Source organism: Alexandromys fortis, unplaced genomic scaffold (assembly GCF_014885135.2).
Source record: "Alexandromys fortis isolate MF-2015 unplaced genomic scaffold, M_Fortis_MF-2015_v1.1 scaffold_62, whole genome shotgun sequence".
Classification (NCBI taxonomy): Eukaryota; Metazoa; Chordata; class Mammalia; order Rodentia; family Cricetidae; genus Alexandromys; species Alexandromys fortis.
In genome coordinates, this window is record NW_026067942.1 from 7,792,943 (window position 1) to 7,806,766 (window position 13,824).

At 51.1% G+C, this 13,824-nt stretch overlaps 1 protein-coding gene across 5 annotated transcripts; it reads right to left on the reverse strand.

The window, feature by feature from the left end:
- Positions 1 to 334: 334 nt before the first annotated feature.
- Positions 335 to 11,449, reverse strand: Sertad4 (SERTA domain containing 4). 5 transcript variants are annotated; one of them, XR_007592890.1, is made up of 5 exons: positions 11,163 to 11,445; positions 6,843 to 7,034; positions 5,773 to 5,888; positions 1,719 to 3,309; positions 335 to 1,566 (listed from the first exon to the last, which is right to left on the reverse strand). XR_007592890.1 is itself a non-coding variant. In XM_050148252.1 (5 exons), exons 3-5 carry the CDS (start codon positions 7,015 to 7,017, stop codon positions 2,521 to 2,523), a joined length of 1,080 nt encoding a protein of 359 aa, XP_050004209.1. In that variant the 5' UTR covers positions 7,018 to 7,034; positions 7,446 to 7,610; positions 11,163 to 11,449; the 3' UTR covers positions 335 to 2,520. The 5 variants fall into 5 exon arrangements, 2 of the variants coding, with proteins under 2 accessions (XP_050004209.1, XP_050004208.1); XR_007592888.1 differs by having other exon boundaries at positions 335 to 1,640; positions 1,680 to 3,309; XR_007592889.1 differs by having other exon boundaries at positions 335 to 1,448; positions 1,488 to 3,309.
- Positions 11,450 to 13,824: the final 2,375 nt, after the last annotated feature.

The window sequence follows — 13,824 nt, forward strand, 5'->3', positions numbered from 1 at the left end:
TGACAAATTAATTTGCCTTCAACTAGACCTCCCCTTTATCAAATACAACGCTAGCTTCTAAGAAACACGGATGCAGGGTTGAAGGGGAAACCACTCTCGATCTCCGGGCTGTGAAACCGCTCATTGACCTCATCTCCGCAAGCGTTCAGTCACAAAGTCATCCCCCACAGCTTGGGGCCAGGCTCATTCTTAACGAACACCTGTCTGGCCACCATGCACAGTCTCTAGACATCCTGACGGGTTTTTGTTTTAAATAGAGAGAATCGTGGATAAGAGAAATAGCCATTAAAATGAAATTTGTAAAAACTTAATGATTTTTGATCATTTTAATAAATATATATCAAGAAAAACCTCACTTTTATTACAACACAGTCATGTACTAGCATCTATCACCTAAAATTTCAACACCGAAATGTTCATCAAATATTGAAAATAAGGGACAAAACATTACTAGACTATTCAGCCATAACACAGGAACATGTTTTAAAAATTGGTCCTTGCGGACAATTTCCCAAATGATCTCCTCATACACTGTATGAATGAGACCTATTTAATATTAATAGCAATAATTAAAAAAGCTTCATCTTGGAGAAACTGGGAGGACTTACCTATCTCCTCCATTTGGCATTTGGTTGCTGTGAACAATGGTTTTTAGAAGGCCCAAGTCAAGTAGGCCAGTGTTTGGCCTTGGAAACGAGAATACGTTTTATGAGGAGGAGCTGGCTGGACTGGGCCAGAGAGCCGCTGAGGACACACGGCAATGTGCAAATCCAAGGTCTTGTTTGAGCAGTGTGTTGGCCAAATACCCAGGTAACAATGACAGGAGAGTCCCATTTCTCCAAAATAACGTTTCGCAACCTACAGTCTTTACATTCTTTAAGATAAAAACGTATTGATCACCACGTCATCTATTAACATTGTGCTTCTCAATCAACAGCGAAAGTCATATATAGAAACCACATGCTCTTAGGAGTCTAAACTCATGAAATGATGCAAAACAGGTCAAAGTGTGACGCACAGAACGCATGCCACGGGCCGTGTACGTCACTGGACAAGGAAACAGAACAGCCCAAAGCCCAGACCCAACGACGTTGTCCATGGAAGAGCCTAGGCCGCTTCCACTCTTCCCATGGCCATCCGTCCCACAGCCACTGGGCGTTAAAAACAAAGGAAGAAGAGGATGGTGAATCAAAAGTTGAACACAATAGTTCAAAGTTAAGTTTCCAAACCGCATGGATCCACCCTGTGTGGTTTTTTTTACTATTTGTTAAATCCCTGCTGTAACTCTGATTTATCCTTAATTTTCACATTGGCAAAAATTAAGATAAGTAAGGCACCCAAGATCGCCCTGTACACCACTTTCCTTGTCATGACATTAAGACGGCCCGGTCAAAGACGGCTGCGTACACCTCCCCCCTACAGAGCCCATCAGAGATGGCTGTGTCCACCTCCTCCCTACAGAGCCTATCAGAGATGGCTGTGTCCACCTCCTCTCTACAGAGTCCCGTTAGACACAGCTGTGTACACCTCCTCCCTACACAGCCCATCAGAGACGGCCCCATACACCTCTCTACCGAGCCCATCAGAGATGGCCCCTACACCGCCTCCCTACAGAGTCCATCAGAGACAGCTGTGTCTAACTCCTCCCTACAGAGTCCATCAGAGACAGCTGTGTCCACCTCCTCCCTACAGAGCCCATCAGAGATGGCCCCATACACCTCTCTACTGAGTCCATCAGAGATGGCCCCTACACCGCCTCCCTACAGAGCCCATCAGAGACAGCTGTGTCTACCTCCTCCCTACAGAGTCCATCAGAGATGGCTGTATACACCTCCTCCCTACAGAGCCCACCATCAGAGACGGCCCCATACACCTCTCTACTGAGTCCATCAGAGATGGCAGTATACACTTCCTCCCTACAGAGCCCATCAGAGATGGCTGTATACACCTCCTCCCTACAGAGCCCATCAGGGACGGCCCCATACACCTCTCTAGTCACCCATTACCCAGGACAGGCAAGTGAGGAGCTCGCAGGGTACAGTCTCCACAACTCCTACACTGCTGCCTGCCAGGTGTGTTTCATTTTGTCTCACCGTCCAATACAAACACGTCACAACTCATGAAACCCTTCATCTACCTGACTTCAGTCTTTCACTCAGAAGGAAATGCTGTATCTACGGAAGAAGCAGACAACTCTGCTGTTATACTGATTTGGCGGGCTTCTTGGAGGGGCAGTGGGGCTATAACAAGGGCATGTTGTCCTCAACCTAATCTACTAATTTTTTTTTAAAGAAAACTAAGATAAACTTTCAAACAAAAAGTTGGCTTTCCTCGGAAAATCACATTAACAGGCGGCTTGGGATGCCTACTGTACAGACGTTTGTGCAGTCTGCTCTCCAGGCGGTGCGACAACACAGAGTGTTCACTGCACACTGTTATCAGTTGTACAAAACTACAGAATCCATTCGAGCCAGAAGCTGGTCATGCTGCGTGTCCTTGTGCGTGCCAGTGGGAGGACGGTCACATCTTACTTCCTTTGCTGCAGCATAGTTTGGTGCCTGGGGAAAGCTCCTTTTTCCTCAAAGACTTCTTCCAAGACTCACTCATGTGGCTTTTCTCATTATACCCAGTCTCAAAATAGTCATAGAATTGGCCTTTGCACTCAAAGTCAAGGTCGCTCCCCAGAGGTTCTTGGCCAAGGGCATCACTGTCTTTGCTGGTGTCGTGACTTACTTTCCCATCGCTGAACTTGGCCTTTTCCTGGACACCAAGTGACCTAATGTTAGTGACGAAAATTTCATTGGCAGGTATTTGGCCGTCGCTCTTGTAGATGGGGGTGCTGCCTATATCAAAGTCCACATGGTGGGAACAGCTAGGCAATGGCAGAGGGGAGGAAGAAGAGGAGGATGAGGAGGAGGAGGATGGGGGCGTAGAGGGAGATGCAGCCGGGGCAGCAGCAGAATTGCTTCCAACACCGGCATTGACAGAAAGGGGCAGATTCAGGCAGTGGCCGCCACACTCCTGGTACAAACAGCAAGTGTGGACTTTCTCCCACTCCTCTTTGACCACCCGGGGCCGTTTCCGGTAAGGACAGTCTTGGGCCAGGAACCACTCTTGGGCGGAGGTGCCTCCGAGGGAGCAGGCAGGGAGGCACCAGCTGTTCTGCGTGAGGATTTCCCCGTGGATCCTCTTCATCAGGTTGTTAATGAGGACGGACCTCCGCAGGTACACTTCCGGGTCATCGATGAACCTGAGCTTCTCCAGGGACATGTAAAGGATGTGGGCTCGCTCCTCAAAAACAGAGATGGTCTGAAAAAGGATCAGAGACGGGAAAAGGCTTAGGAAATGACGTGTGTGAAAACGCCGTTGCCCACGTAGAGGTTGGCCCCACGGCGGTGGCTGTCCCGTCGCCAGCTGTGTCCTGACTCACTGGCGTGGCAAAGAAGATCCAGTCACTGGGTGGACCTCAGCAGGGCCCAGCCAGAAGGCTCAGTCCTTTAAGTCATAGCGAAGGAGACACCAAGACCGTCAAGCAGAGCTGCCGGAAGTCAGGCCGGCAGCTGCAGTGGGGCTGGGGGCAAGTGACCCGAACCCGTACAGGCAAGGTTCAGGTTGACCTGGCTGTTGGTGACAAGGTTTGTGCTGGTGGAAATAGAATCAAGCTGTGTTTCACACGTCTGTGGGCAGAGGCACACTCATGCATTTCACAGCAGAGTGTTTTGAATTTAGTATCTATTTTTTAAAAAGGTTTATATTATTATTTTACTTTCTTTGAGACAGGGCCTCTTTATTATACATCCATGGCTGTCCTGGAACTCACTATGGAGACCAGCCTGGCCTTGAACTCAGAGATGTGTCTGCCTCTGCGACCTGCGTGCTGGGATTATGGCCTGTGCTATCCCCATCGGCTGAAAAATTATTTTTATGTGTTTGAAGGTTTGCCAGTGTGTCTGTCTGTGTACTATGTGAGGCCCCACCCAAAAGAGGCCAAAGAAGGGCACGGGATGCCCTGGAATTGGAGACACAGTCAGTGGTGAGCTGCCAGATGGATGCTAGGGATAGAACTCACATGGAAAGGCAGCCAGGGCTCTGAACTGCGGAGCCATTTCTCAACCCCAGTGCACATTTTTTAAAGATTCAAGATGCAGGTTCTAATGGGCACATGTCAAAGCCAGGACTGGGCCACCAAGGAACACTTCTGGGGTTCCACACCTACGACACACCGTGTGCTAAGAGGGCAACTGTAGTTAAAGAGACTGGGACAGGTAGGGCCTACTGGCTTGTGGAGCTGACAGGAAAGAGATGCAGACACTGGAGATGTGGACACGGTGCTGGGCTGTGTGGGGCTGTCACTGTTTACAAGATGGTCCATTCGTAATTGTGATTATTGTTAATTTGCTTTTGTAAAAAAACAAACGAAAACAAAACACACAGCCTTGCTCTGTAGCCCAGGCTGCCCCAGAACGCACAAGATAGCCCAGGCAGGCGCTGGACTTTCTCCCCTCACAGCAATCCTCCTGCTCCGCCTTTTGAAAGCTGGGGTATCGGGATGCACCACACATCTGGCACATCCCAGTAGCAGCTGGAACCCTGACACAGGCACAGACTAAAGAGACAAACATGGCGCCTCCTTACCAACAGGCAGAGGCAACTTCTAAAGGCGGGGGTAGGGGGCAGAGAGTGGCTGGAAGCTGAACTGAGATGGGCATCTGCCCACGGGGCTCCAGCCTCGCCTCACGGATGAGGTCAGAGGAGATCTGGAGGGAGGGTACCACCAAGGAAAAAGAACACTTAGACTTCCAGTTCTTCACTCATACACGCTCCCCCTGGGTTATCTCCTTACTTCGTGTGAGAAGAAAAAGAGCTATCTCTGGTCCTTCCTTGGGAATTAGCTCTGAATTTCAACAAGCTTGACATGTGTCAGGATGTATCACAAACAGCATGCCTGCTCTACGCACACATCCAGGGGACGATACACTGACCCCCCAGGAGGTAAGAAAACCCTTGGACAACCACCCCAACCAGCACAAAGCAGCAGCCTCCTGGGCAGAGCTCAGACTAGGGTCAGGAAAGCCGACACATGATAAGACGGAGCAGCCCTAGCCCTCAGGGGAGCACGGGAATATTAAACCATCGGCAAAGAGATGTGAGCTTCCTTGCACACTCAAATTATTTCTGGGCGGAGGATCTCTTTCTGGTTCTTTCTTCAAGTATTTGTGAAAAGTAAGAGAGGCCCTGTCCTAGTCAGGGTGATTACACACGACCAGAGCAGCTTGGGGACAGGGCTGATTTGGCTTATACTCCCACACTGTAGTCCATCACCTAGGGAAGTCAGGACAGGAACTCAAACAGGGCAGGAACCTGGAGGCAGGAGCTGATGCAGAGGCCATGGAGGGGTGCTGCTTACTGGCTTGCTCAGCCTGCAGTCTTATAGAACCCAGGCCACAGTCCACTGATGGCACCACCCACCCACGACGGGCTGGGCCCTCCCCCATCAATCACCAGTTTAAAAAATGCCCTGCAGGCTTGCCCACAGCCTGACTTCACAGAAGCATTTTCTTGAGGTTCCGTCCTCTCAGATGACTTTAGCTGGTGACAAACTGACGGGAAACTGTCCAGGTCGGGTTCCCCCCAAGTGACAGTGACCCAGGTAGACCCACAAAGAAGTGGCCCTCTTCTGTCCCTTGGGTGGAACAATTTAAGTCTGGGAATGGCTGAAGCAAGTGTGACAAGGCACTGTAAATGTTAACAAAGTAACTATTTCAAACCTACTGTGTGGCTGCAGATGCTGAGTGGGGGGTGAAGATCCTCCTCCGAAGCGTACTTCCTCTTGAAGTATGTGACCTTGGATGCGCTGACAGGATTTGGAATTCCCCTGTAGTGCGATCCTGCAGCAATAAATCAGATCGACAAATGACACGCGGCCTGCCAGACGCTCGCCAAGCAAAATACTTTCATTTCCTTTCCCTCTAGTGGATAGCTTGGCTACATCCCTTCCTGTACACACAATGATGAAAAACAAACATTTGTCTTCATGGTTGCTAGCAGACTGAATCCTGCAAGCTGCGAAGGTAAGGATTTCCAAGCAGCGTTAGAGGAAAATGTCACCCACCGTTCGGCATCTGCTAAATGCTCGGGATCTTAACCGTACAGGCAAACAGTAGATCCACAGGCGGTGGGGGGACCAGCACGGACTCAGACACTTCATGCAGGTTGCTGAGCAGGAGCATGAAGCACGTTCAGGGTTAATAAACACACACATACATGGAGTTTACAATGGCTCTTCTTATATAGTAATGCTTAAAACCTGGAGTAATTAAATTCCGTTTCACTCTGGAAATGCTAACACACCAACCAAGAATAGAGCAGGGCCTCCTTGGAGGACTCTCAAACCTTTTCAGAAACTAGACTTTCATGAATTTTTTATTTCAGTTTCTTTTTAAAAGAAAAAAAAAAGACCTATCATGTCATAAAACCTCAAAGGAACTTATTTGAGACTATTAGAATTAAAGCCCAGAAGAAGATATTTCTATTTTCTTGTCAACTGTGAAGAGGATCAGCTTGAAGCTGGGGCAGGGGCACAGACTCCTTTATGCTTGTGGGACAGAGCCCTGCATGTAAGACTGTGATCTGTACCTCCCTGAGGGCCATTCATTTCCATGGGATAGAAAACCCAAACCCAAACTTTTGGTAACTGGTTCAGTTCCTTTAAAATACAAACAAACTAAAAAATACAAAAAAGTTCCAGGACATCCACAGCAGGTAGGGCTGCGGAGCAAGTTAAGTAGGATTTCCCAAGGGAGCCCAGCCCCAGCTCCTAAGGAGAAGGCCAAAGGCAGTACCTGCCAGTTGTGGGCTGGCTGCTCGGTCTGTCTGTAAAGGAACCTGTGCTGGCCCTGGAGGGCTTGCACCTCTGTAGCTGTCAGCTTCCCATAGCGTCTGGTACCCGGAGATTTCAGCAGCTCCTTCTGAGACAATGGGCTCGCAGAATCTATTCATGGGCAGAACCAGCGTCATCTCTGACAACCTTAGATCTGGGGGGAGAAAAAAGTGGTTGGGTGGGCGGGACAGACAAACAGCCCTGCCCTGCAGCAGCCTGAGGGCGGCCTTGGCATCTTCCTGATCTTGGGAGGCTTTCCCTGCCCATCCCTTCATCCCAGACCAGCAGACTGTTTTTCCCAGGGACACCTTAGCAAACTCCAACAGATTTCAGCTTAGCCACTGCAGTGGGCATCCTGCATCTCAGAGCGGGTCCTCTCCTTATTGTTCTCAGATTCCCCGCAGCCCCTCAGACAGCTGCTCTGCCTCCCAAACACATTTTCCTCCTGACCTTACAAATGTACCTCTAAGAGGAAGAGCTAGAAACCCTGTGCCTGCCTATTAATAAGGTGAAATCAATTTTCTATTCAAGCCCCTAGGAGTCCCCTTTGATGAAATCCGCTAACCAGTGGGGGGCGGGGCAAGGCAGACGTCCCTAGGGTCCTCCCAGTGCTCTTGTCTTCCCAGCTCCTTGGCCACACTCTCTCCTCCCGGGGTGAAGCCGACAGACACTTGGTAGTTGTTTCCACAGCCCTGATAGGCCTGAACTGGATCTGCCTCCAGTCAAAACACTGCGAGATGAAGACAGAAAATTGGCTCCAGTTTCCAGCCGTGAGTTGCAGTCCCACAGGAGCCAAGCACAACATCAACCAGGCAGCAGAATATTAAACAGGAGCCAGGGCTCCGGGCAGAGGCAGCCAGCGACTCTTTACACTGCAAAGCCAGATGCAAAGCAGGAACTTTCCAAGAGTCAACACTCCACTCTTGGGTTCCCTGACCTCAGGACTGCAGGGAGCCAGCCTGGCCTCTGATGCTCTGGGATGCTCCCAGACTCTGACCCTGTGTAATCCAGGCTACAGGGCCACTTCCGTGGGGCTCAGGGTTGACCCTCAGGACAGGGTCAACAGTATGCTCCAGGGAGAAGAGTCTGGGGCCATAGGTCAGAGAGCAGACCCAGAGCCTCTGATTCCTGTTCCTTCCTAACTCTGTGCCCCTTTAACACAGCTCCTCATGCTATGGTGATCCCCCAGCCACCTTGTTACTTTGGAACAGTGATTCTGCCAGTGTTATGAACTGTGACGTAAATGTCTCTATTTTCTAATGGTCTTAGGTGATCCTTGTGAAACGGTTGTCTGACTGCCAAGGGGGTCATGACCCACAGGTTGAGAGTCACTGCTGTAGGACATCCAGACCCGCACGGCTCAGCTGTTTGAAGGACTGAAGTGATGTCAGGCCTGCTTGCTGAAGATGGATATCCCTTCAGGCACAGCAAGAACCCAGTTCATTCTTTGCCCTTCAGGCTGGAGCAAGGGTGGACCCGTCACTGTCCCGTGGAGAGTATGACTTCCCACATGCCAGGACACCTGTGTACTTCCGGGGGTGGAGGTGGAGATCTTTGCTTCAAAAGGTGATAGTCTTCCGGCTACCAGAGCAGCGACTGGCAGCAGCCTGTCTCTCTCTAGACGTCAGTGCTTTCGAATTCAGCCTCAGCCCTGCCTCAGACAGGGTCTCTACGCAAGGGGTAAAATCAGGGTAGAGCTGACTTGGGCTCTGGAGTTTACTCTTCCATTTTTCTTTGTAAAGGGATATCAGAAATGCCTTAGGGAAGGAGTGTGTGTGTGTGTGTGTGTGTGTGTGTGTGTGTGTGTGTAAAATAATTCTCTATCAAGAAATGGTGGAAGATGTCATTTATTTTACTCTTTCAGTCATCAACAAGGAAATTTTGCTTTTGTCAATTTAACAAACTCAGCCCTTTGGTCTCTTCCCCCTCCAACTCTTCAGCCAGGCAAAGACTCACCAAGATGCTCATAAAGCCATCCAATTTCTTAACCTAGTCTAAGGGACAGCTTGAGATACACCCCTGCTTCCAGGGCAGGGTCTGGGAAGAGGATGCAAACCTTTGCCTGGTAGAACTTTTACTACATATAAACAAAAGCAGGTTGACAAACCCATGCCCCTAAAGACAGAGGAGCTGCCAGACTCCTGGCAGCAATTACCTTTGCTTAATAGGACATTAATGGGCCCTGGGCTGCTTTATGGTAGTCAGAGTTTGTTTGTATTCTAATGACTCGGGGAGCAGCTTTTCTGTTGTTAAGGCTCTCAGGGCTTCTATTTGCTGGCATTGTTCACAACATATGAAATTCCATCGTTATGATTTGAACTTGAAATGCGGCATAATAGTTTTTTTTTTAGCGTGGCTGCTTCTTTTGTTTATAACATCTAATTTCAACAAGTTTTTCTTCTTCAAATTAGAAACTGTTACACACAAGATCCTAAATGGGAGAGGCTGGGTTCTGCAAGTGATTTATTTAAGCTGGAATAAAACATGAATGAGCTGGGACGACTTGGGAGGGGGGAGGAGAGTCTGCAATTGAGCCTTCTTGGTCTATTTAGAACTCACACGGATGCTAGCCAATTAGGGAGGCAAGCGTAGTGTTCATGAGACACTGGGCTGTAGGGTAATGGGCACCCATGTTTAGCTTGGGTCTTCTGCTATGGAACCCAGAAATCCAGGTTCACAAGTTCGTATTGTTCATAGGAATACAGCCACGGTGATGTATATGATAGAGATTTTGTTTTAAGATCAGAAATGAGTGGATTAAAAGTGAGAGTGTTAATGCACTAACTTGTAGCCCTGTTTGGTCACTGGGGTGATGCTGTGAGATGACCCCCAACACCCTCCACAAGGCTGAAGGCCAAGCATCAGCGTTCCTACCGAGTGTTCCTCACACAAGCATGTCTATACCATTTGGCTGTTCCAGATAAAGCCATCACGGTGATCAAGGAGGTGCCAGGAAACTAACGGGCTACTGGACATAAAACAGTACAGCAGAAGGATCATCCCTCTTCTTCCTGACACTGGGAACTACAGAACGCATTATAAAGGAGCGTCTAGGCAGCTGGAAGACAGAGTTCAAGCCTGGATAGCATGAAGGAACCGCTGAGATCCAGGCAGGTCCAGAGAACCGCAGAGCTCTGTCCTGGGGAGCCAAAAGACTTCCTCACCCACGGACTTCAAACGGTCCCAGACAGGATCTCAACAGTTTGTCTGCTTTGCCCAATGGTGGAGGTAGAGGCTGGATGATTACAACAAAACCCTTCAACGCTTTTTGCAGGTCCCTGTGGTGCCCCTGGAAGTGCGCTGGCCAGCCGCGGTCCCAGGAGGCTAAGAGCTCTAGGTCCGGTATTGGGGCTGGGAACGCAGGTGTGGAGGGACTAGGGCGGTTAGCGGTTCCCCATTGGGAGCTTGAGGGTCGGCTTTCTCAGTCCAGGCTCAAGGTGGGGTGCTAGGGTGTGACGGGTCCCTTACCCAGACGCACCCTGAAGACTGGTGCCATGCCCTTAAGCCCCTTTCCGGGACAGAGGGCACGGTCCGGCCAGCTGCAGGCCGCAGGGAAAAGTAAACAGCCCAAGTGTCTGGGAACAAAGGCAAGTAGTCTTCCAAGGTACCGAAGCCCAGTGCCTCTCCTGAAGAATAAGGGCTATGATTATTCGCTCTCCTTCTAAAAACCAAGTTTCCTTCTATGGGAAATACACGCCAAGGTGGGATTCCAAGGCTATGACTCACGGCGCTGGCGGGGCCGCACTCCAGCCTGCAGCTGCCCGGGTCTTTAGCCGAGCCCCGGTCGCCCGCGCGGTGCGCGCCGCTGGGACCAGGGTGGACCTTGGCGCTCCGCTCCTGCGGCCAGGCGCACGGGAAAGTTGCGGGGCAAGAAGGCTGGCAGAGGCGGGGGCGTGGGCCTCGCAGCCCGCGGGAAGGTGAGCCGAGGACAGCGCCGCCCGCAGCCGGGAGCAGGGGCGGGCGCGGAGGTGGCGGGGGACACAAGGTGTCAGCTTCGGCAGCGGCGCCTTGTTCCGCGGAGCGCGCGCCTCTGAGACCCGCAGGCCCTCTTCCCTACCCTCCCGGCCCCGGGCCGACCTTCCTGCCACCCGGGGACCCCCGACTCGCTGCTACGGGGGTCTCCGCCGACCGCCCGGGTCGCCTCGTGCGCGCCGCTGCTCCCGGGAAGGGCGCGCGGCCCTGGAGAGCGCGCGCCGCCCCCGCAACCCGCTGTGTCCAGCTGCGCCCCGGCCCCACGCGCGACCCTCCCCGCCTCCGCGAGCCCTGGGGTCGCGGCTCTTACCGCGCGCCCCGCGCTCCAGCCGCCGCCGTCCTCCGCGCGGCCGCCGCTGCCCACGCGCCTCCCGGGCCCTGTTGGCGTGGCCCGGTGCGCGGCGGCCGAGGTCCCCGCAGGTCCCGCCGCCGCCGTCGCCGCCGCAGACGGTTATGGAAATGAGCCGCTGTGTCTGGCGAGGAGCGCGAGAAACCCGTCAATCCTGTTTGCCATTTCCCCGCGGATTTCCGAGCCGGGCTCTGCTGGATGCCCCCGGGGCGAGAGGGAACCTGACAAGCGCGCTCCCCGCCTCCCTCTGCTCTGCCAGCTCGCAGGGCGCCGCGCCCCCGCCCGCCCTGCCTCCGCCCCCGCTCCGCCTCCGCCCTCGGGGCCGCGCGGGCTGCTCCCGCCAGCAGTCCGGACCCCACGCGCGCAGCCCGCCCGGGGCAGGGGCTGCAGCGCGCGAAGCGTTCACTGCAACCTGCCCAGACGTCTTGTCTATTTTTAAAATTTTGGTTTAGTTTTCTTATTGTGTGTGCGTGTGATTAAAAAAAAAATTCTGTGCCTTTCCCACCCTTTGCTAAAGACTTTCTTCCCCTCTCTACAGCACTCGGAGATGAGAAACAGATGTCGGAGCTGGACTGAGCGGTTGCGCTCCCCCGCCCGCCCTGTCCCTTCCCCTGCAACCCGGGGAGCTTTCGTCCAGCATCCAGGACTGGCAGCTCCTGGGTGAGGAATCCCCGTGGGGGAAAACCATCAAGAAAACCAAAAACCAAACAAAAACAAAAAACTAGTAAAGAAGCTTGCCCTTGGTGGAGAGTCTGTGGCAGAAGCCAGAGTCACTTTATTTTGCAGATAGTGATCCCCTCACCCCCTTGTTGTGGATTCAATTAGAGTTGGCTTTTGCCTGGGGTTTTGTTGTTGTTTTGGTTTTGAGACAGGGTCTTACTGAGTAGACCAGGCTGGCCTTGAACTTAGATTGCTTGCCTCTGCCTCCCAAGGGCTACTATAAAAGACTTGCGCCACTAGGCGTGGCTGGCCTTTTTCTTAAAAACAAAACAACAGCAGCAGCAACAACAACAAACAAATTTAATTCATAAATCCTGTCTGGGGACCCTCCATCGAGGAGAGGTCACTTGAGGAAAGCAGAGGCTTACAAGAGGCAGACCTACTACCAAAGCCAGGAAGAGAGGCACGTGCTGAAGTGTTAGGACACTGGAGACGGTGGCTGTGCCAGATGTCCCTCTTTGAAACAGCGATCCTCCCGCCTGGGGGAGCCAGGCCTGTGGATGCCTGGTTGCTGCAATCCTGGTGATTCGGGCACTGCAAGTCTGGGGAAGAGGGGCAGGAGCAGGGATGAGGATCAGCGCCTACAGATTGCGCTCCGTCTGATTTGCATGTTTATTTCCTAGAATTGTAATTAAATTTGTGTAATAAATGTTTTCCATTTCATTTGTACACTCAAAATTTGGGTGACTGACATGCGGCTAAGTGAATTTCCTTTTTTTTAAGCAAATGTGCTTTATTCAATAAAGCAGCAAATATTAACCATCATTACAACTAATCTATTTAGGAGGTGTTTCTATTGAACTTTGTGCATCAAAGACGCAAAGAGTCTTAGGGTATTAGGATGCCAGGAGAACAATTCTGGAAACAGGAGGCTATAGCCAGCATATTTCAGTTTTTCTGAAAGACAGTCCAGGGCTGCACACCAGAAACATTGGGCATCCATCTTGGCTTCATTCCAAACCATGTTAAATTGCCCCGGCTCATGCCAACATAGACAGTTAGAGAATGATTTCAGAATTTTAAAGATGACTTTTCCCCCATCAATCAGTGAGAGCCCCACGTCCAGGTTGAGGGTAGAGCCTACTTTCCTTCTGAGTGAAGGGAGGCCAGGCAAGGTACAACCGCAGTTAAAGCAGTGTGATGTCTAGGAATTAAATACAGACCGAAAACAGCTCATCCTGCAGCTCAAATGAAGGACTAAATGTAAGGCTCGGAGGTGTGGCTTGTTGTTTTTATCTCCCGTGTTAAAGTTCTATAGCATTTAGTAAGGACTACAGGGAATCCACTTACACACTTAGCTGTGTCAAAAATACATAAAACCAAAAGGAGCAAATTAAGCATCAAATTGAGAAATAGCATAAGACGAGGGACCAACATGAGCTTCCCTCTGAAAAACAAGCCTTCTGGGGAAACTCCACAGCACCCCGGGATGCAGAGACTCTTGGCTTTGCTGGTCTAAGAGTCAAACGCCTGCATTTAAACCCTGCGCCCTTGTGGATCCGCACATGAACTTGAGCCTGTCCTGTCCAGATACCTAGGTTAGTAAGTTTCACCGCCAGCTTTCCTGATCACCTTGAGTGCCAAGTTCAGTGTCCCTCAGTGTCCACCTGCTACAGCATGAATACGTGTACCCCTGCAAAAGACAGTCACGTGTCCGTACAGGGCGGAACATCATTTCAAAATCTAAGTTGTGGCTCTGGCATAAGAGCCACAAATCACTAGTGAAGTGTTTGGAATGAGTGGATGCGATTTATAAACAAGAGCCAACTGAGCCCTCTGATGTCATCATTCGGGGATATGTGTACCCATACATGTGTCTGTGAGCGTGCAAGAAAAATATTTGAGTATAAAACTTAAAACACTGCGAGCTGCAAAGTCACCGAAAGCTGAAACTGTTTTTCAG